Source organism: Neofelis nebulosa, chromosome 15 (genome assembly GCF_028018385.1).
Source record: "Neofelis nebulosa isolate mNeoNeb1 chromosome 15, mNeoNeb1.pri, whole genome shotgun sequence".
Taxonomy (NCBI): domain Eukaryota; kingdom Metazoa; phylum Chordata; class Mammalia; order Carnivora; family Felidae; genus Neofelis; species Neofelis nebulosa.
This window is the reverse complement of record NC_080796.1, coordinates 11,914,268-11,938,501: the sequence shown is the minus strand read 5'-3', so window position 1 is coordinate 11,938,501 and position 24,234 is coordinate 11,914,268. Positions and strand designations below refer to the sequence as shown.

Sequence of the window (24,234 nt, the reverse complement as noted above, 5' to 3'; positions counted from 1 at the left end):
ATACTGTTTTCCAGAGTGGCTGCACCAGTTTGCATTCCTACCAGCAGTGCAAAAGTTGTCCTCTTTCTCTGCATCCTCACCAACATCTGTTGTTGCCTGTGTTGTTAATGTTAGCCATTCTGGCAGGTGTGAGGTGTATCTCATTGTGGTTTTGATTTGTATTTCCCCAATGATGAATGATGTTGAGGATTTTTTCATGTGTCTGTCAGCCATCTGGATGTCTTCTTTGGAGAAGCGTCTATTCGTGTCTTTTGCCCATTTCTTCACTGGATTGTTTGTTTTCTGGGTGTTGAGTTTGATAAGTTCTTTATAGATTTTGAATACTAACCCTTTATCTGACATGTCATTTACAAATTTCTTTTCCCATTCCTTCGGTTGCCTTTTAGTTTTGCTGATTGTTTCCTTCGCTGTGCAGAAACTTTATATCTTGATGAGGTCCCTATAGTTCATTTTTGCTTTTGTTTTCCTTACCTCTGGAGAAATGTCAAGTAAGAAGTTGCTGCAGCTGAGGTCAAAGGGGTTGTTGCTTGTTTTCTCCTTGAGGCTTTTGATGGCTTCCTGTCTTATGTTTAGGTCTTTCATCCATTTTGAGTTTATGGATTTGAGTGTATGTTTTCTCCTCGAGTCTTTTGATGGCTTCCTGTCTTATGTTTAGGTCTTTCATCCATTTTGAGTTTATGGATTTGAGTGTATGGTGTAAGAAAGCGGTCCAGGTTCATTCTTCTGCATGTCGCTGTCCAGTTTTCCCAGCACCACTTGCTGAAGAGACTGTCTTTTTTCCATTGGATATTCTTTCCTGCTTTGTCAAAGATTAGTTGGCCATACGTTTGTGGGTCCATTTCTGGGTTCTCTAATTCTGTTCCATTGTGTCTGTTCTTGTGCCAGTACCATACTGTCCTGATGATGACAGCTTTGTAACACTGTTTGTAGTCTTGAATTGTGATGCCTCCAGCTTTGCTTTTCTTTTTCAAGATTGCTTTGGCTATTCAGAGTTTTTTCTGGTTCCATACAAGTTTTAGGATTGTTTGTTCTAGCTCTGTGAAGAATGCTGGTGTTATTTTGATAGGGGTTGCATTGAATGTGTAGATTGCTTGGGTAGTGTCCACATTTTATCACTATGTGCCCAAGAGACTCCTTTTGACAGTCATGAAAATAGAAGTTACATATTAAGTAAAAATCTCTAAGAATTAGAAACAATTGGGAAGAAGAGACAGGGGAGAAGAGGGATCTTGGCTTGCTAAATGAAATTAGGCCCACTGAATTTCAGACACAGCAGTCTCTCTAACAGCCTGTGTTCATAAAAGGGTAGTATTGATCCAAAGTTTTAAGTTCTCTCTTCTCTTGATCTCATATCCAAGGAAGCTATCATTCCAAAAATAACTTCATGTTTGAAGTGTCTTTATATCTTGACCATAGTGAACATCAAAAAGGCACTCCTGGCCAGAGTGGATAAATACATAAGAAAAGAGAAGGCTGATATTCTCTGGGGATTTAAAAGGGAATTAAAATTAATTATGTCTATAGATAAAGAATAAAATTACTGAAATAACTTATATTTATGAATATATATAATATGATATATTTCCATGTAATGTATTTCAATGCCTGGAGTATTATTCAGAAATACACTAAGAGTCAAACCTTAATAGTTACTACATTTTATTTTTAAATATAGCAAATTAGAAGACAGGAATTGTAAGGACCATCCCTAAAACAAAAGATCTTTAAGTTATTTTCCATTTTGTTACAGAGTAAAATAAGAAGTATCTTCGCAGTCTGGACCAAAAGTGAACTTTATCTTGGATACCCTCTTCTTAAATTTATGAAAATAATGACTACTGAAAAACTGAAAAGCCTTCTAAATATATCACAAACCGATACACTAACTATACACAATGTTGAGTATCCAGGACACCCTTTGGAGATTGCCTTGTTATTAAGTTACTGCTCTGCATGCACAGTCAACAAAAAGATTTATGTGGTAATATATAATGAAGATACAGAGCAGTGGATGAACCAAGACTTTGCATTAGATGTCCCTAGTGACACTTTTGTAAATGCACATTTTCTATATTCAGCACTTCCAGAATTAGTACTATGGGACAAACATAGGGTCTACTATTGCTATCACAATTTCACCGAGACTGGAGTCATCCAAACACCTACAGAGTTTGGAAACTTATCAAGGTTGTCACAGAACAGCACCATTCATATTATTTTCATCGGTGAGCCATTCTCAGTCTGCAAAAATTTATTCTAGATTTTCTAGTAGATACCTTCCTTCCGAAGATGTAACAATTATAAATGCACTAATATATGGGTATATGGGTAGAGAAAGGTGTACTTTTTACCGCCTAAAAATGGATATGTTTTAAGCTCCACTAAGGTCAGTTATGATCTCACATAGCAAAATGGCCAACTCCAGTTCTGGGGGTTTTTTTCCCGTTAGATTCATTTCGGTCAATCAGCACATACATATGCATTTTAGTGTTGGAAGTGATATGGTGTTTTATTCATTTCCTAGGACTCCTTAGGGCTACCACTCGCTGGGTGGCTTCAAACAACAGGAATTTATTGTCTCAATTTTGGAGGCTAGAAGTCCACATTAAGGGTGTCGGCAAAGCCATGAATTCCCTCTGAATGCCATGAATTCAGAATCCCTCTGAAACCCAAAGGGGGATCTTTCATTGCTTCTTCCCAGCCTTTGGTGGCTTTCTGGTAAACCTGGCCGTCCCTTGGCTTGCAGCTGCATCACCCCAACCTCCGCCTTCATCACGATGTTGCATTCTCCCTGTGTCCTCACACGCCAACTTGTTGTAAGGACACCAGGGCCCACCCTGCTCCAGGAACACCTCATCTTAACTGATTGCCTCCGTAATGACCCTATTTCCAAATAAGGTCACATTCTGAAGGAGTACTGGGAATTAGAACATCGACATATCTTTTCTGAGGGGACACAATTCAAGCTATGGCACATTTTGTAGAGTTAAGTGGACCTGTATTCACATCCATGAGCAAGTCATTGAACCTTTCCAAGCTTCAGTATTCTAATCTAGAATGTAGGGCGGCTGTGTCAACTGGATAAGAGATTGTATGTAAAATGCTTAAAATAAAACTGGGTGCACGGTAAACCTTCAGCTAATAGTAGTTATTCTTGATCCTGTTATTCCTGAGGTAGCATACTAAACATTATAGGCAATGCCAAGAAATAGGAAGTGCTATCCTCAAAAAGCCTAGTTAGGAGGTAACCCCAAACATGGAATTTAAAGGAAATGTCGCTGTCATTCATAATCAGTCTTTCTTGACCTCTATCACCCTTCAACTCCCAACCATTTGATTTTTATGTTCCCTTTTACAACAAAACTATAAAAAATATTGCCTACTTTCACTTTTTCCTCTTTCCTCCCTTTCTCTTGAAGGCACTCTAATCAAATATTCCGTGGAAACTGCTCTTGTTAAGGTTCTCGATGACCTCCACTGTGCTAGCCCAGTGGCCAATTTTCAGCCATCTTCCATGACCTGGCAGCAGCATTGGAAACCACTTAGCAGGGCCTTATTCTTGAAATACTTTTTCTTTTCGAAGTTTATTTTTTACTTTTTATTGAAATTCTAATTGGTTAACATACAGTGCAACAATGGTTTCAGGATAGAATTCAGTGATTCATCACTACATACAACACCCAGTGCTCAACATAACAAGTGCCCTCCTTAATGCCCATCACCCATCTAGCCCATCCCCCACCCACCTCCCTCCATCAATCCTATTTGTTCTCTATCGTTAAGAATCACTTTTTGCCTCTTTTTACCCCTTTCAACATGTACATGTTTTGTTTCTTAGTTTCCACATATGAGTGAAATCATATGGTGCTTGTCTTTGACTTATTTTGCTTAGCGTAATATACCCTGTCTCCGTCCATGTCATTGCAAATGGCAAGATTTCACTCTTTTTGATGGCTGAGTATTATTCCTTTGTGTATATATACACCACATCTTCTTTATCCATTCACTAGTTAATGGACATTGGGTCTCCCTCCATAGTTTGGCTATTGCGGATAATACTGCTATAAACACTGGGGTACATGGACCCCTTTGAATCTGCGTTTTTGTATCCTTGGGGTAAACACCTAGTAGTGCAATTGCTGGATCATAGGGTAGTTCTGGTATTAGCTTTTTGAGAAACCAGAGTGGCTGCACCAGTTTGCATTCCCACCAACAGCACAAGAGTTTTCCCCTTCAAAACGCTTTTTTTCACCTGACTTTTGGGCTATCGCTTTTTTACTCTTCCTACTACCTCACTAGCTACTCCTCCTCAGCCTCTTTTCCATCTTCATCTTCCTGATTCCCAAATGGAGAGGCACCTCGGGGTTTGGTTTTCAGGAATCTTCTGAGTTCTGTTTACATTTGCTCTGCCCTCTGGCCATAAGCCCTAGCCTCAACTCCAGGCCTTATTCCCAGCTGCCTTCAGCATACCTTCACTCGGATGACTAGTAGGTATCTTAGATTTGACATCCAAGAACGGATCCCTGAGTTTCTCACTCCTATCTCAACCTGCTCCTTGCCTAGTCCTTTCCTGTCAAGTAAATATCACCTCTTCCTGTCCTCCCAGGCACAAACCTTGACCTCATCCTCGAATCTTTCCCTTTGACATCCCACAACTAATCCACGGGCAGCTCCTGGTGGCTCTATCTAAAAAGTCTATCTAAAATCTAACCCCTTTCCACCATCCTCACTCCAGTCCAAGCCAGTGTCCTCTCCAGCCCATACATGTAAGAGCCTTTCATGTGCTCCCCCCGCCTCCACCAGATTACAGTCACTGGGAAGCTAGCGTGAGCCTTTGAAAACATGCAAAATCACATTACTCCTCAGCTTAAAACCCTCATTTGGCTTCCTATATCACTCAGGATAAAATCCAAAACTGTCACCATGGCCCGAAAAGCAGTATGTGGTTTGGCCCCAGACTCTGATGTCATCTATCACGTGACCCTTTGTTCACTGTTACCTAGCCGCAGACTGGCCTCTTTGCTGTTCCCTGGTTACCTACTGTTTCATATGCCAAAAGCGTTGTTCACATTGATGTCTACATGACTCTTAACATTGGATTCAGGTTTAAGTCCAAATGCCAACTGTTTGGAGAGCTCTTCCCTAACCCTGACCTAACTCCCATGCCGTGTCCCTTACACTTCTTCATTTTGTTCACAGCACTTCTCATTTAACAAATTACACGTGTACTTATTCATTAACTGAATCTTCCAGCAAAAACAAGCTTTGTGTGACTTTGTTATACTTGCTGCTTTACCCACAGTGTCTAATATAGTATATAATAGGTACTTTTTTGAATAAATGGATGAACGTGTATTCATTGAACATGCGCTATTTGCAAGATGCTCTTCTGGGAGTTGGAGATAGCATGGAAATTGGACACAACACCCACCCTTTCAGCACTTACAAAATTGCAGAGGATAAAGACAAGTAAACCTACAAACAATGCAACATGGCTAATGCTATAACAGAGCCAATATTGGGCGCTACAGAATCACATAAATTGAGTACCTTTCTCAAGTCTGGGGTGGGGGTGGGGAGATACGGAAGGCTTCCTTGGAGAAGTGATGTCTAAGCTGAGGCTTGGGAAATGGGTAGAGGTTAGGTAAGCAGTGAAGACAGCAATGAAGACAGTGTACCCAACCACCCAGAGACAGAGACAACAGGGTACAACCCAGGACACGAAAGACCATACACTGCTGAAACAGAGTTCTCCAGAGAAAAAAAGAAGTCTCCCCTGGAGAAATGAAGTTCAGATTATGAAAGTCCTCACAAGCCATGTGAGAAAATTGGACCTTCTCCTGCAGCCTGTGTAGGGAATTCTAAAGAGTTTTCAGCAAGAGAGAAGCAGAATATTTGTGTTTTTAAAAGACCGCTGGCCACCATGATAAGGAGATAAGGTTAGAATAGTAAATTGGGGATAGATTTTATTTTTTACTTTTTTTATAGAAAATATTTTTTTAATGTTACATTTGTCCCAACACAGCATTCCACTAACATATCTGTATGGGTATGTGCATTTTACACAAGTGTATAAAAATGTATATGTACATTTTTTAATTTAAATTTTGGTTAGGGGGCGCCTGGGTGGCTCAGTAGATTAAGCATCTGGCTTCAGCTCAGGTCATGATCTCACCTTTTGTGAGTTCAAGCCCCACATTGGGCTCTTTGCTGACAGCTCTGCTTCAGATTCTGGGACTCCCTCTTTCTCTGTCCTCCCCCGCTCATACTCTGTCTCTCTCTGTCTCTCTCTTTCTCTCTCTCAAAAATAAATAAACTTTAAAAAAAATTTTAATTTAAATTTTAGTTAGTTAACATACAGTGTAATATTAGTTTCAGGAGTAGAATTCAGTGATCCATCACTACATACAACACCCAGTGCTCATCCCAACACTTGGGGATAGATTTTAGAGGGACCTTAAAGTCTGAATGTTGTACTGAAGGCCATTTGGAAACACGGAAATAAAAAGCTTAAACAATTCATAAACATGAAATATGAAGTCAAAAGCCTTCCACCTTCACCATTTTCATTCCTCAAATAACCCACTATTCAAAAGTTCCTGTGAATTTATTCAGACTTTTGAAAAAGAAAATTCAAAACATAATAAGCTGTATTTTCAAAATATCTAATACACATAAAAACTACGCCACTTTCACTGCCACAGTGTTCATGGTTTAACTGTACTATTATTTAGACCAATAGGAGTATAAACAGATATTTACATAGATAGATATCAGACTTCATTTCTTTTGCTACTACAAATAATGCTGCAGGAAATGTGCTTCTATATATGTATATGTTTTCTACACTTGTACAGGTATTCTTTGATATAAGTTATTAGATGTAGAATTCGTGATTCAAAGCTCTGAATATTCAAAAAATCAATAAATCTTTCCAGTTGCTCTCCAGCAAAAGTTGCCACAGTCTGTTTCCCCAAAAGTATTAGAAAATGTGTATTTTCATATGACATATTTGATATTTACCCACAGTACAGAAAAAAATGGGTAATTCTCATTTTAGGACTCATTTTATAATTAGAAGTTATATCTAGTTTCATGTGTTTATTGGCCATATTCTTCTATGGATTGTCAGTTCTTACTCTTGAGATATTTTTGCATGGGGTTATCTATTTTCTTATTGATACTGATATGGTCGTTACTCACAGTGTATATTCACCATTTATCTTTGACATGTATTGCAAATATTGTCTCTTGTGTGTAATTTCTTGTACCTTTTTGGAGGGATTTGGTATTTAGAATTTGTGCTTTTGTGTAGTTAAATTTGTTAATATTTCTACTTGTGACTTTGGATGTAATGTCATAATTTGAAAGGTCTTTCCAATTACAAAAATATTACTAAGTATTTTCTTTTATCATTTTTACTTTTCTAATTTGCATATTTCAATCTTTAATTCATCCAGAATTGTGTTTGGTATAAGTTAAGAATTTCGTTCTATTTTTTGTCTTTATGTCTTTCACTGAAAGCTGATGTTGCCTTCAAATCACTCTTTTAGAAACCAACCCTTACCCCCCAGATTTGAAATACCACCTTCCTTATCTATTTATTACTCATGTCAACCAGGTTCATTTTCTAGGCTATTCTGTTCCACTCCTACCTGCATGAGCTCTCTGTCGTTTTGATTACTGTAGCCCTAATCTCCTAACACACCACATAATTCACTTATTTTCATGCCCTATTGACTGTATTCCTGAAGGAATGTAAGTTACACAAGAGGGAGGACTTTCTGGGTTTTCCCCTAATGTATCCCCCACAAGTTTCTAGAACACTGTGTAGCCAGAACAGGCATGCAATTTATTGAAGAGATGATGATATGTGTGCAATATTAGGTCTTCGCAAGCAGGAATGTTGTACACTTCATTATTTGTATTTTCTCTAATTGGTTTCTTCAAATATCCCATCTCTTTAGTCAATTTTAGAAGTTTGTATTTCCTTAGGAAATCATTCATTTTATCTGGATTTGCTACTTTATTGGCAAAGGTTTTCCATTTTAATTTTTAGATTGCTTATTGTCTGTAATAGTATTCTCTTTCTTATTTATAATGTTGTCTGTATCCCACCCCTTATTAATTTGGCTCACAAGATATTGTTTATTGTGTTTAGGGTTTTTTTTTTTGGCTTTGTTTTCTTTCTTTTGAAAAGTACTCTTAGTTTATTTATCAAATCTGCTTTCTATTTAATTCCTTAATTTCTGCTTTTGTCATTATTGATTTTTCACTTGTGCTTTTTTTTTTTTTTTGTAACTTTGGTGCTCTGTGGCCTGCTTCTTATGTTAAATGATTAGTTCGTTTATTTTCAATCTTATTTTCTAAGCATTTAAAGCTACAAATAAGCATAAGGCTATGAATTTTTCTCACTACGGCTTTATCTGCATCCCCAAACTTTTATATACAGTGTTTTTAATCTCATTATTTTAAAGTCATTCCTAATTTTCTTCTTAAGTTAATATTTAATCCAAAATTCATTTAATAATGTTTCAATGAGCAGCGAGATAAGCAGAAGAGAGAGTGCCATATAGCACACAGAAGGGACACCTAATTCAGATTTATGACATCAGAAAAGTCTACACGGAGGCGCCTGGGTGGTTCAGTTGGTTAAGTGTCCAGCTCTTGCCTTTGGCCTAGGTCAGGATCTCATGGTTCATGAGTCTGAGCCCCCATCAGGCTCTGTGCTGACCCTGTGGAGCCTGCTTAGGATTCTCCATCTCCCTCTCTCTCTCTGCCCCTCCCCCACTCATGATCTCTCTCTCTCTCTCTCTCTCTCTCTCTCTCTCTCTCTCTGTCAAAAATAAATAAGAAAACATTTAAAAAAAGAAAAAGAAAAGTCCACACAGGGGAAAAGCCCTCTAAACCAAAACCAGGGAGAAGGTACAGAGTAGAAAAATTGGATCAATGGTCAGGATGAGAGTTGAAGTAGCAAAGACCCAGAGGTGCAAGAGAACATGGCAAGTTCGTGGAAATGAAGTTAATCGTGTATGACTAGATGGTAGAGGGTGAGACCAAAAGTGGCAACAAGGCTGGTGGGAGAAGGCAAGGACCACGTCACCAAGTGACCTGGACACTATATAAGATCCTAAAGCAATATGTGTTTTTTGTTTTGTGAGATTTTAAACCTTATATATCATCATACTGTGTGTATCCTGCAATGACTTTACTCACTCAACATCCGGATATATTCTGTTAGGTCATCCACCCGCATCCATCCTTCTCTCCTCCTTCCACCTTGTGAAGTTTCTAGAAACACACACACACACAGCACAGCAGGCCAAGAATTTGGTACGCCTGGATGGACTTTTTGTCAAAAGCACAACAAAACAAAATTAAATTTATAAAGGATCTAAGTTCCATGAGGAAAGTTACCAAATCACTTTAGCATCACAGTGTTACTGACCTGTCAGCACTGGTGTTGGATGCCCTGTGTGTTGCCTTAGCGCTAAGGGCAGCGTACCCTTGCAGTTTTACTAAAAGACTCAGAAGAATATTCCAAGCTTCATATTCACCTTACCGATCAATGTAATAATTTCGCCAACATTATTATGTTGTTGAATTTCTACTGACAACACTAGGACTGTGTGAAAGCTTAACGTTATAAGGACATCTATGTGGATAGTGATGTCTTATTAAAGTATTCCGATGATCCTAAAAAAAAAAAAAAAAGGGCATTTCTGACTTAGGGGTTTTATTAGCATATAAACTACAGCAGTCTGTGAAAATATCACTTATTTATTCAAATTTCAAATGTAAGATGCATACACATAATATACTCTGAACCTTCCTGATTCTATGAATCGACCTTCCTCCTTTTGGTCAGTCCCCTTAAAGCATTGGGTGGTTTGGGTTTGTTTTGGGGTGTTGTTGCTGTTGTTGTTGTTGTCGGGTTTTTGTTTTTTTGTTTTTTTAGTTAAGGAAAGTATACCCCTAGAAGCTGTACATGGAGAAAGTCGTATATGGAAAGAAAGCTATGAAATCAACTAGCTCCACTGTTCATTTTACAGATATGGCTATAAAACCAAAGAATGTAAGAGACTTATTGTCTATGAACCTCTATGACTTAGGCATAAAACTCTGTTAAGGGAAGAAGTTGGCTTTTATTTATAGAGTGAACATGAGAGGAACCAACACCCACCCCCGTTTCTTATCCCAGTTTTGTTGGTCTGCTAGGGCTACTGTAACAAAATATCATGGGCTAGGTGGCTTAAACAATACAATTTTATGTTATCACAGTTCTGGAGTCCAAAAGCCCAAGATCAAGGTGATCTCAAGGTTGGTTTCTGGTGAGGATCGCCTTCTTGGCTTAGAGACATAGGCCACCTTCTCACTGTGCCCTCATATGGCCTTTTTTTCTGTGTGCATGCAGAAAGAGAGAAACAGAGAGAGATCTGATGTCTCTTATTCCTCTTATAAATAAGAATACCAGTCATATTGGATTAGGGCCCCTCCCTTATGACCTAGTTTAACCTTAATTACCTCTTTAAAGATATTTTCACTTGGGGGGACACAATGCTGTCCATAATACAATGCTTCCTAATAATATGATTCTTGTCATGCCTATCCTTATTATTATTTAATGCACTAATTCTAGCTTTTTAATGGAAATGATGTCATATATACCTAAGTGATATTGTACACGCAAGAAGAAATCTATACAGGGGAAACATTGCCCCACTATGAAGTGGGAGAGATGTCCTTCAGCATCACGTAAAGTTGTAGTTTTCTGCCTGCACACTCTAACTTTCTCAAAACAGACAAATCCTTCCTTACTACGAAAGAAATTATTTTGGTTAGAAGTGCATGGATTCGCGGCTACTTAGAATAACACAAACTTTTCTCCTCCTTTTCCAGATTATTATGGAAATGTGGTGGTGAAAATGGAAAATAACATAATGTTCTACTTCAAGGCCAATATTAAAGATGCGGTAAAACTACACGCATGGACAAATAGTACACTGAAGTCAGCAGTCTCGATGAGTTCCTCTGGGCTAATGTATCTCATACATGTTTTTGAAAATGGCACAATACGTCCACAGGAATATCCTTTAAGACTAGAAGCAAAAAGTGTAACTTTCAATTCAAAAGAGAAATGCCCCTACGTGGCATTTCTTAATAATATTTTTAGTGTTTTTTTCTTTTTGGACAAGGGACAGAACGTGTCCATCTGGACTCAAATAGTCTATCCAGAAAATGTTGGTCTGTATATTGTGGTGGAATCATACGGCCCAAATATATTACAAGAGACATACCAGGTTCACTATGAAGTTGCCCTAGGATACTGCACTAAAACCATGGTAAGTTGATAGTTTGAAAATGTATTCATATGACTGTAATAAATGTAAAATTATAATATTGACTTTTATAAATCCTATCACCAAAAAAATAGTGTCTAGCATTGTCAGTCACATTACATGAGGTTTTCTCATAATATCATGTATCCTTAGTTTTAGGTCCTCTTGGCCAATGTTGCAGTAATTTCTGTTAACTGATTGTGGTAAACAGTGTTTGATGTGAAGACAAATTAGAACTTTCTTCGTCTGTTGTAAATGTGTGTGTGTGTGTGTGTGTGTGTGTGTGTGTGTGTGTGAGTGTATTTTTTAAAAAAAGATTTTTCTTCTAGGTTTAGCTTGGAAAATGTTGAGAAATATACAAGTTTTTAATAAATAAATGATAAGCCATTAGCTCCTGAGTCACACATTTCACTTTTAATATCCAAAAGGCCTCTTTGCTGCCTAAAATCACATTCCTGCAGAATTCTTTGTCAATTGTATTATCTGCTTCCTGCTTCCTTTTTTGTTTTTAATGCATGGCTTTGTATGGACTTCTATCAGCCACCTATTATACTATAACATCACCCAAAACGCGATGGCTTCAAACAGTATCCAAATCTATTTGTCAACATTTGGGTCGTGAGAGGCCGGGCAATTCTGCTGGTTTCACCTGGGTTTATTCATCTGGTGGTTTGTCTGGGACAAGGTGATCTAAGATGGCCTCAAATACATGTCATGTGGTTGGCGCTCACGCTGGCTTGTTTGTAGAAGGGACATCAGCTGAGCACTTGTCTGTGAACCATGTGACCTCTATTGTCCAGGCCAGACCTGGCTTTTCCCCAAGGCGGTCTTAGGGCAGTATTCCAAGACTGCAAGAGTAGAAGCCACAAGTCCTCTTCTCGGCCACATTCTATTTGTCAAAGCAATTCATGAGGCCAGTCCAGGTTACTTACGCTGTGAGGGGTGGTGCCTACAGGAAGGAGAGGAATCACTGAAGCTAGCTTTGGAAACAGTCCAGCACAATTAGGTATGAATGAACTGTATATATTATTTTGTGTACTACTTTCCGATGAACATTATAGCATAAGCGTTTTACGCGTTACTACAGTTTTTTCCCCAACACTCTCTATTCTGTTTCCCACCTTCTCTTTCTAGGCTCAGCTTTCTTTAGCATATATGAGGGTGGGCCTCTGAACTGATGCAACGCAATGGAGTGTTCAGTTAATTCCAAAGTCAGTTAAAACAGAGAATCCTAAAACATGAAACATATATATGAAGCATTGTACTTTAACTTCAATAAATGAATGTTCATTCGTTAGTCAATCTTTTAATATAGGACCACAGGCTTTTCTTTGAAATAAGTCAACTTATTGGAGCGCCTCGTCTCCTTTCTCGAATAACCTTATTTGTAATGCATTATCGCTGACTTCCCATTTCTGTTTCTTTAAAGCAGAGGAGGGAAGGGGCGCCTGGGTGGCTCTGTCAGTTAAGCCTCTGACTTTAGCTCAGGTCATGAGCTTGCACTCTGTGAGTTCGAGCCCCACATCGGGCTCTGTGCTGACAGCTCAGAGCCTGAAGCCTGCTTCGAATTCTGTGTCTCCTTCTCTCTCTGCCCCTCTGCCTCTCATGCTCTCTCTCGCTCGCTCTCTCTCTCTCTCTCAAAAATAAACAAACATTTAAAAAATTCTTAAAAAGATAAATTAAGTAGAGGAGGGAAAACAAAATTAATGACACTGGGAAAGGAACCAAAGTTCTTTTTTTTTTTTAATTTTCAACCAGCTTTTTATTGTTACCTTGCTCATACCTAATTCAGCAATTTCTTCAGGAACTTGGTTTATTAAAACTTTCCAAAGCAATCAGTTTAGTTCTCAGAGAAGCAGTAACTGACATTTCACCAGTTCATAATGTTTCATTCCACAACTACAATAATAATGCAATCTGGCAGAAACAGGTTTAGAAACAAAGAAAGCTGATTTAGGTTTGTGTACAGTCATAGGAATAGATCTTAAAACGGTGTCGAGTAGAAAACAGTGTTAAGTGAGAAACTGAGATCGATCACATGGTAACATTTACAAAAATTACAAACACCCGCATACAAATCACAAGCAACAAAAAGAAAAGCATTATTCATTTTCCGTGGATACAAAAATACCCGAGGACCTATATCAGACAATATGACATCATCAAGTATGATGACATCATACTTGTTTGATAAATATTATGGGGGCCTACAGTGGAGACAAGAAATGGGGGAAGAAGGTACAGGGGAAAAGTAAAACATAATGAATAAAATAAGACTAATTGATCATGTTTCAAGAAATAAGGAGTATCTTCAACTCACTTTTCTGAAACTGAGTTACCCCTTCTTCCAGAACAAAAACAGAAGAGTTCCACTTCCTTTAGCCCAGGAACATTTTCTTTCATTATCTAGCCCCAATATCTGCAGATCCTCTCATAAGTTTTCTTTCCAAGAATGGGCTGTCTCGTGTGCATTTGCCCATTTGCAGTTTAGAACTTCAAAATAAGTTACCAATCAAAATATACAAATGACCAAGGATATAAAAATTTACCAGTTTTGGGGCGCCTGGGTGGCGCAGTCGGTTAAGCGTCCGACTTCAGCCAGGTCACGATCTCGCGGTCCGTGAGTTCGAGCCCCGCATCAGGCTCTGGGCTGATGGCTCGGAGCCTGGAGCCTGTTTCCGATTCTGTGTCTCCCTCTCTCTCTGCCCCTCCCCCGTTCATGCTCTGTCTCTCTCTGTCCCAAAAATAAATAAAAAACGTTGAAAAAAAAAATTTAAAAAAAAAATTTACCAGTTTTGATAAAATACTAGCTCTGTCATTTATTAGCAATGCACATTAACTGATGACATTAAGCAAGTTTTTTAAAATTTGATTCCATAAAAATCTTAAGACTGCTTTTACATCTAACTTTTTTTATTAAATTATTTTAATTCCAGTATACTTACCATATAATGTTACATTAGTTTTAGGTACACAATGTAGTGCTTCAACACTTCCCTACATCACCCAGTGCTCATCACAACAAGTGCCCTCCTTAATTCCCATCACCTATTTCCCCTTTCCCCCCACCCACCTCCCCTCCGGTGACCAAGAGTCTGTTTCTTGGTTTGTCTCTCTCTCTCTTTTTGTTTTCCTCTTTGCTCATTTGTTTGCTTTCTTAAATTCCACATCTGAGTGAAATCATATGCTATTTGTCTGTCTCTGACTTATTTCACTTAGCATTACGCTCTCTAGTTCCAAAAAATGCCATTGCAAATGGCAAGGTTTCATTCTTTTTGTGTGGTGGAATAATATGCCACTGCATATATGCCACATATATATGCATATATATGTGTGTATAATATATACATATATATTATACATATATATTATATATTATATAATCACCTCTGAGATATATATATATATATATATATATATATATATATCACCTCTTCTTTATCCAGTCATCAATCAGTGGATACTTGGGCTGCTCCCATAATTGGCTCTTGTAGATGCTGCTGCTATAAACATAGGGGTGCATGTATCACACCTCTCAGAACGGCTAAAAGCAAAAACACAAGGTGTTGGCGAGGATGTGGAGAAAGGTGAACCTTCTTGTGCTGTTGGTGGGAATGCACACTGGTGCAGCCACTCCGGAAAACAGTATGGAGTTTCCTCAAAAAGTTGAAAATGGAAGTCCTCTTTGATCTAGTAAGCGCCATACTGGGTGTTTACCCCCAAAAAAGCACAAAAATACTTACTCAGAGAAGCAAGTTTTTAGTCTTTCTATGCCTCCGTACCCTCATGTAAGTAATGATGATAATAATAATATATTATATGTAATAAAATATATTAACATATAATTTTGTTAACATGTTAATAAAATGAAATTATATAATATAGTCATTATCATAATATTTACTTCGTAAGGTTATTAGGATGAAAATGAGTTTAGGTATGTAAAGCCCTTAGAGCTGTGTCTGGTACCTGGCAAGCACTATGTTTATGCATTGCTGCTACCACCACAATCACCACTGTGGGTGCTGCTCTTAAGGCTGTTACTACTGCTCCCACCACCACATTTCACCAATTCTAAGGCACATTTTTTTAAAATTGACACCCAAATTAGTTAGCATATAGTGCAACAGTGATTTCAGGAGTAGATTCCTTAATGCCCATTACCCATTTAGCCCAGCCCCCCTCCCACAACCCCTCCAGGAACCCTCTGTTTGTTCTCCATATTTAAGAGTCTCTTCTGTTTCATCCCCCTCCCTGTTTTTATATTATTTTTGCTTCCCTTCCCTTATGTTCATCTGTTTTGTCTCTTAAAGTCCTCATATGAGTGAAGTCATATGATATTTGTCTTTCTCTGACTAATTTCGCTTAGCCTAATACCCTCCAGTTCCATCCATGTAATTGCAAATGGCAAGATTTCATTCTTTTTGATGGCCGAGCAATACTCCATTGTATACATATACCACCACATCTTCTTTATCCATTCATCCATTGATGGACATTTGGGCTCTTCCCATACTTTGGCTATTGTGGATAGTGCTGCTATAAACATGGGGATGCATGTGTCCCTTCAAAACAGCACACCTGTATCCCATGGAGAAATGCCTAGTAGTGCAATTGCTGGGTCGTAGGGTAGTTCTCTTTTTAGTTTTTTGAGGAATCTCCATACTCTTTTCCAGAGTGGCTGCACCAGCTTACACTGCCACCAACAGTGCAAAAGAGATCCTCTTTCTCTGCATCCTCGCCAACATCTGTTGTTGCCTGAGTTGTTAATGTTAGCCATTCTGACAGGTGTGAGGTGGTATCTCATTGTGGTTTTGATTTGTATTTTCCCGATGATGAATGACGTTGAGCATTTTTTCATGTGTCAGTTGGTCATCTGGATGTCTTCTTTGGAGAAGTGTCTATTCATGTCTATTGCCCGTTTCTTCACTGGATTGTTTGTTTTTTGGGTGTTGAGTTTGACAAGTTCCTTATAGATTTTGGATACTAACCCTTTATCTGATATATTGTTTGAAAATATCTTCTCCCATTCTGTCGGTTGCCTTTTGGTTTTGCTGATTGTTTCCTTCACTATGCAGAAGTTTTTATTTTGATGAGGTCCCAATAGTTCATTTTTGCTTTTGTTTCCCTTGTCTCCAGAGACATGTTGAGTAAGAAGCTGCTGTGGCCAAGATCAAAGAGGTTTTTGCCTGCTTTGTCCTCAAGGATTTTGATGGCTTCCTGTCTTACATTGAGGTCTTTCATCCACTTGGGTTTATTTTTGTGTATGGTGTAAGAAAGTGGTCCAGGTTCATTCTTCTGCATGTCACTGTCCAATTTTCCCAACACCAGTTGCTGAAGAGACTCTTTATCCCATTGGATACTCTTTCCTGCTATGTCAAAGATTAGTTGGCCATATGTTTGTGGGTCCATTTCTGGGTTCTCTATTCTGTTCCATTGATCTGAGTGTCTCTTCTTGTGCCAGTACCATACTGTCTTGATGATTACAGCTTTGTAGTATAGCTTGAAGTCCGGGATTGTGATGCCTCCTGTTTTGGTTTTCTTTTTCAAGATTGCTTTGGCTATTCGGGGTCTTTTCTGGTTCCATACAAATTGTAGGATTATTTGTTCTAGCTCTGTGAAGAATGCTTGTATTACTTTGATAAGGATTGCATTCAATATGTAGATTGCTTTGGGTAGTATTGACATTTTAACAATATTTGTTCTTCCTATCCAGGAACATGGAATCTTTTCCATTTTTTTGTGTGTCTTCTTCAATTTCTTTCATAAGCTTTCTATAGTTTTCAATGTATGGATTTTTCACCTCTTTGGTTAGACTTATTCCTAGGTATTTTATGGGTTTTGGTGCAACCATAAATGGGATCAATTCTTTGATTTCTCTTTCTATTGCTTCATTGTTGGTGCATAGGAATGCAACCGATTTCTGTGCGTTGATGTTATATCCTACAACTTTGCTGAATTCATGAATCAGTTCTAGCAGTTGCTTGGTGGAATCTTAGGAAACCCTAAAGATTTCCATATAGAGTATCATGTCATCTGCAAAGAGTGAAAGTTTGAACTCCTCCTGGCCAATTTTGATGCCTTTTATTTCTTTGTGTTGTCTGATTGCAGAGGCTAAGACTTCCAATACTATGTTGAATAACAGTGGCAAGAGTGGACATCCCTGTCTTGTTCCTGACCTTAGGGGGGAAAGCTCTCAGTTTTTCCCCATTGAGGATGATATTAGCATTGGGTCTTTCATAATATGGATTTTATGATCTCGAGGTATGATCCTTCTATCCCTACCTTCTTGAGGGTTTTTATCAAGAAAGGATGTTGTATTTTGTCAAATGCTTTCTCTGCATCCATTGAGAGGATCATATGGTTCTTGTGCTTTTTTTATTGATGTGATGAATCATGTTCATTGTTTTGCAGATATTGAACCAGCTCTGCATCCCAGGTATAAATCCCACTTAGTCATGGTGAATAATTTTTTAAGTGTATTGTTGGAGCCGGTTGGCTAATATCTTGTTGAGGATTTTTGCATCCATGTTCATCAGGGAAATTGGTCCACAGTTCTCTTTTTTAGTGGGGTCTCTGTCTGGTTTTGGAATCAAGGTAATGCTGGCTTCATAGAATGAGTTTGGAAGTTTTCCTTCCATTTCAATTTTTTGGAACAGCTTCAAGAGAATAGGTGTTAGCTCTTCCTTAAATGTTTGGTAGAATTCCCCTGGAAAGCCATCTGGCCCTGCACTCTTGTTTTTTGGGAGATTTTTGATTAGTAATTTGATTTCCTTACTGGTTATGGGTCTGTTCTAATTTTCTATTTCTTCCTGTTTCAGTTTTGGTAGTGTGTATGTTTCTAGGAAGTTTTCCATTTCTTCCAGAGTGTCCATTTTATTGGCATATAATTGCTCATAATATTCTCTTATTATTGTTTGTATTTCTGCTGTTTTGGTATGATCTCTCTTCTTTCATTCTTGATTTTATTTATTTGGGTCCCTTACTTTTTCTTTTTGATCAAACTGGCTAGTGGCTTATCAATTTTTTTAATTCTTTCAAAGAACCAGCTTCTAGTTTCATTGACCTGTTCTACTGTTTTTTTGGTTTTGATAGCATTAATTTCTGCTCTAATCTTTATTATTTCCTGTCTTCTGCTGGTCTTGGGTTTTATTTGCTGTTCTTTTTCCAGCTCCTTAAGGCATAAGGTTAGGTTATGTATCTGAGATCTTTCTTCCTTCTTTAGGAAGGCTTGGATTGCTATATGCTTTCCTCTTGTGACCGCCTTTGCTGCGTCCCAGAGGTTTTAGGTTGTGGTGTTATCATTTTAATTGGCTTCCATATACTTTTTATTTTCCTCTTTGACTGGTTGGTTAGCCCATTCATTCTTTAGTAGGATGTTCTTCAGTCTCCAAGTACTTGTTACCTTTCCAAATGTTTTCTTGTGGTTGATTTCAAGTTTTATAGCATTGTGGTTTGAAATATGCACAGTATGATCTCGATCTTTTTGTACTTGCTGAGGGCTGTCCCAGTATGTGGTCTATTCTGGAGAACATTCCATGTGCACTGGAGAAGAATGTATATTCTGCTGCTTTAGGATGAAATGTTCTGAATATATCTAAGTCCATCTGGTCTAGTGTATCATTCAAAGCCATTGTTTCCTTGTTGATTTTTTGATTAGATGATCTGTCCATTGCTGTGAGTGGGGTGTTGAAGTCTCCTAATATTATGTTATTACTATCAATGAGTTTCTTTATGCCTAAGGCACTTTTTTTTACCATCTATGACATCAGGATGAGTCTTATACCCTGTGGCATCCTAGATTTGATGAATTATGATTTTATTTTTTGCATTCTATACTTTCCCTCTGACGTGTGTAGATGTTTACGTTTATCCTGCTTGGGACTTCTTGGGCCTCTTGAATCTGTGGATCACTGTCTTCATCAGGTATCTTGTCAAATGTCATCTTTGCCTCTGTCCCTGTCTTTTCTCCTGAAACACTGATGAAACAAAAGCTAACCCTCCATCTATTCCCCATGAGTCTTTCTTCTTTATTGTCCATCTTTTTATCTCTCTGCGATACATCGTCATAATTTCTTCTGATCTGTCTTCCACTTCACTCCTTCTTCTTGTCATGCCTGATCTGATGCCAAAATTATACACTGTGTGTTTATTTTGACTCTTGTATTTTCCATCTCTAGAAGTTTTATTTGTTCCTTTAAAAAAACACTGACACATTTATGGTTTCTTTTACACAACAGATATTTTCAACTTGTCATTTATTCCCACACGACTAGTAAACACACCTGTTTTATAATCTGCACCTATTACTTCCATATCTGCAGTCTGAGCATGTGTTATTTCATCTATTTCTTCTCCCTCATCATTGTTTATTCTGGTTTGTTTATTCTCATGCACACCTTATTTCCTTGTGCACTTGGTTATTCTTGACTATGTGCTGTTACACTTGTAAAACTATCTGTAAGAATTCCCTGAGGTCGAGTAAGAATATGCCTTGATCTTAAGATGATCTGTGTTTGCTGCTATCTAGGGGTACCACTCCCTTGAAACTTCTTTAAATCCTGAGTCTTCTGGACAAACAATTCCACCCATACAAGAACCTACCCATAGGTAGGCTACCAATTGTTAGGACAAATTTTTTTCCTTTTCTTGCTTTTTCTGATCACATAGTAACTGAAGTCACTAGAAGGTTAAGGAGGGCCCAAATTTAATCTTGACTTACTCTTACTCCGAAAATACAATCTTCTGATAACACAGGTTAATGTAAAGAGGATATCCAATTTGATTCTCTATCTTGAATTCTCTGTCTCCTGACTATGTTGACAAATGCCTTTAGGGGAGAAATAGATTATGGCCTCTGGTGTTCTGCTTTATTCTCTAGATTCCTAATTTCCCTAAGTCTTTGGGCTAATAGTTCTCTACTCTCTTGTCAGTTATTGGATGCTTTTAAAGGTGACTTCACAAAAGGCTGATGTTTGTAGGTTTTGTGATATGTGTGTTTTTAAGAGCAAAAATTTGTCGGGGTGCCTGGGTGGCTCAGTCAGTTAAGTGTCTGACTTAGGCTCAGGTCATGATCTTGCGATTTGTGAGTTCGAGCTCCACGATGGGCTCTGTACTGACAGCTCAGAGCCTGGAGCCTGCTTCAGAGTCTGTGTCTCCCCCTCTCTCTGCCCCTCCCCTGCTCACACTCGGTGTCTCTCTGTCTCTCAATAAGAAATAAATGTTAAAAAAATTTTTTTTAAAAGAGCAAAAATTTGTCTGTATAACCTATCTACCACTAGCAGAAATGAAAGTCTCCAAATCATTTCCTAATTATTTATAATGAAATGGTTTTTAAACAGATGATCACATTCACAACATATATATTTTTAAAATAGTTCCACTGGGTAAATATTTTCAGTGATTATGATCCAAAATAATTTACATATATGCTGGTTGAGTTACAGACCCAAGTTTGAGCACCACTTAAGTGACAACTGATAAGCAACCTTTGCAGAATCTGCTTACATTTCACAAAAGATAATATTAAAATTTTCAAGCCTAATTATGCTAGTTTTATCATTACATATGAAGAAGAGTATGGTGTACAATAGAATACAAGTGTAAATTTGACAACTAGCTCCTTTCCTCGAACCTTAACTAGATTTATTTTTAGTGTGATGACCTCCACAGCCTTCAACTTTATCACGAGAGATTGCATATTTCGTTTAATACCACTTACCATCCAAGATGTGGATAAATAAACTTTGTCTCAGAAGTTAAGATTTTTTGCAAAGGTTATATTAGAGGTACAACATCTCTGTTCTAATCATACCAGATTAGCCAGAGTCAAATTGATATCTCTGAAGATATGTACAAATATATACAAAACAAAGAAGTACCACCAAAAAAGTAATTTTGGGATATGGTGATTATAGTTACCATGTTTTAAAAATATGCAGCTTATGGGGAGCCTGGGAGGCTCAGTCGTTGCGTGTCTGACTTGGCTCAGGTTATCATCTCACGGTTTGTGAGTTTGAGACCCACACTAGGCTCTGTGCTGACAGCTCAGAGCCCGGAGCCTGCTTTGGATTCTTTGTCTCCCCTCTCTCTGCCCCTTCCCTGTTCACATGCTCTCTCTCTTTCTCTCTCTCTCTCTCTCAAAAATAAATGTTAAAAAAATTTTTTAATTAAATAAAAAAATACAACCTATAATTTTTTTCCTCTAATATCATACATGTTCCATAACTGGATTTATCCTGAAAAGATAGAAACCTTCTGGAATGCTGAACATTGAGATGAAACGTGCCCCACGTGGAAGAAAATAGCAAGGACATATACACAAGGCAAATCGATTTTTTTTTAATTACTCAAAAACAAGAAAAGAAGTTTCAGGCAAATGACTCCTCAGAGTCTCAAAAATTACAGACAACATTATGTCTGTAATTATTCTAAAAACCTCAAAGAAGAAATAAAAAGGTCCAGAGACGAGGTTATTAGAACAGGAGAAGGCTGAAGAGAGCCAAAGCATAAGAGACTGTTAAAAACTGAGAACAAACTGAGGGTTGATGGGGGGTGGGAGGGAGGGCAGGGTGGGTGATGGGTATTGAGGAGGGCACCTTTTGGGATGAGCACTGGGTGTTGTATGGAAACCAATTTGACAGTAAATTTCTTATATTAAAAAATAAAAAAATAAAAAAATAAAAAAATAAAAAAAAGACAAAGAAGAAATTAAAAAAAAAAAAAAAAGAACAGGAGAAGGCTGGTCACACATCAGGAATGAAATGAAAAATTAAAAATGAAAATAGGAATATTGCAATGACAAAAGTAAATGAAGAGGGAGAGAGAAGCAATTGAAATAAAGGGACTGTGGTAAAATGCAATTCAAAGAGAAAATAAGAAAAAGGTAACAAAGGAAGTCTAATATGTACATAATTGGAGTTTCTGAGTTAGAAAAGAAAATAAATTGGAAAAATGCTAATTATATTTTTTCTTACATAAAGAAAGTTTCAAATCTGTCTTGAAAGTATTCATTGTCCCCCCATTCCCAGTTTTCCTGTTTTAAATAAACTCTCATTTTCTTTTCCAGACAGTAACATTTTTTCAAAATGTAAATTATGAGGCAGTAGATGATTACTTCAAATTGCAGTAAGTATGACTTTTAAAAGAACCTACTCAGTATGAAATGTGCTATCAAGGGTATTGATTTCCAGGTGTTCTTTTACTTAAATGGCCTCATATCACTTTAAATATCCAGATTTCAAATTCCTTTAAATGTTTGGAGAGATGTGAAATTACTATTCTGTATAAAAATGTAACAAAATGAAACCTATCAAGGTTTTCATTCATCCAACTGAAGATGCAAAAAACAAGCTATTTCTTAATTCAATAATGTTCAAGTGTGTTTTATAATTCATTCCCATCCCAAAGTCTTTACATACTATCCTTGGGCAGACTAGAACTCTAATATCAGAAAGTCTTTGAGTAGAATCAGAGAAAACACCATCGTTGACTCTTCTTGGAATAGGTAGGACCTGAGCACGATAATTCCTGGAGGAAGCAACTACTCCGGAATTGAGTCTTAAGGCATTTCTATGGTCATCACTAATTCTTGACTCAATATATTCTCTGGAAAAATAGCACTGCTACTCCAAGTGAGTATGAGTACCTACTCTATGCCAAGCACTTTCTAGGTGTTCAAAATACATGGTGAACAAGAAAGGAGGTAGTGGTGTCATGGGACATATCTCTTGTGGGAAAAGACAAAGAACAAATCATCAAATAAATGAACAAGACGATTTCAAATAGTTTTAAATGCTATTAAGGAAAGAAAACAGCACGAAGTGGTAGAGAGAGACCAGGAAGGGGAGGGAGAAAAGTCTTTAAAGACAGTACTCAGGGAGGCTCAGTTCATCCCTCGCCCCCTCACCTACCAACTTTTCTCTTGATTCTTCTAATGTTGTGTGTTTCTTGGGGTATTTTTGATTTTCTGGATATTTACTCAGAACTCTGTTGCTGTAGAATACAAATCAAACTGTCCGGGATACTTGAGGTCAGTCGAAGACTCGAGAAAAAATACCTAATGCTTTGAAATCAGCCATGGCAGGAAAAAAAAAAATCTACCTATAAGAAAAATTATATGGAAAATTATAAATGCAGGGGTGCCTGTGTGACTCAATTAGTTAAGCATCCAACTCTTGATTCTGGCTCAGGTCATGATCTCATGGTTCATGAGATCGAGCCCCTTTGTCAGCCTCTGCACTGACAGCATAGAACCTGCTTGGGATTCTCTCTGCCCCTCCCACCACACATTCTTTCTCTCTCAAAAAAAAAAAAAAACTTAGAAAATTATAGATGCAGTATTTGTTATAGTGTTCTTCACAGATCCATGGTATATTACTGTATTTATCAAATCAACATTTCCATCACATTGGAAAACAAACCATAAGTGACATAGTTAAAATTATAAGATGCTTCCTGATTTCAAAGGTATTAAATGAGAAAAAAACATATATCTTAGAATTGATGAAATATGGCACAGTGATTTAAAAAATATAAAAATGTGCTATTTGTATCCTAACTTATTTATTTACATTTTATACCCAATATTTGATAAATAAATAAATAAATATGAAAATGTGATGAATATTGGAAGAAAAAGAACCTTTGCATGTGGTTAGTTTCTTTTTCCCCAGCTGTTTCAAAAAGGAAACACCTGAGCACCAACGGGATAGAATATTAATAAAACTTCCAAAAAACTCTGTGATTTTTGGCCCTCCCCAGTTTCTCTGAGCACAAAATAACTCTTGTGCACTTCATCACCTAGAAATTTGATCTCATTTTTGCTTCCAGTCGGATCATACTATGTGGCATAATGTGGTTCAGGAAACTGATTTCATACCTTACTCTTTATTGT

General features: G+C 37.6%; 1 protein-coding gene across 4 annotated transcripts in view; it reads left to right on the top strand.

Annotated features, from left to right (window-relative positions):
• Nucleotides 1-24,234, top strand: part of CATSPERE (catsper channel auxiliary subunit epsilon) — a 198,323-nt gene that overhangs the window by 132,280 nt on the left and 41,809 nt on the right. For all 4 annotated transcript variants that reach the window (XM_058701754.1, XM_058701752.1, XM_058701751.1 and 1 more), the window contains 3 exons: nt 1,751-2,225; nt 10,900-11,342; nt 22,408-22,466. In XM_058701754.1, coding sequence (XP_058557737.1) covers nt 1,751-2,225; nt 10,900-11,342; nt 22,408-22,466 — 977 coding nt within the window. The remainder of the gene's footprint in view (nt 1-1,750; nt 2,226-10,899; nt 11,343-22,407; nt 22,467-24,234) is intronic.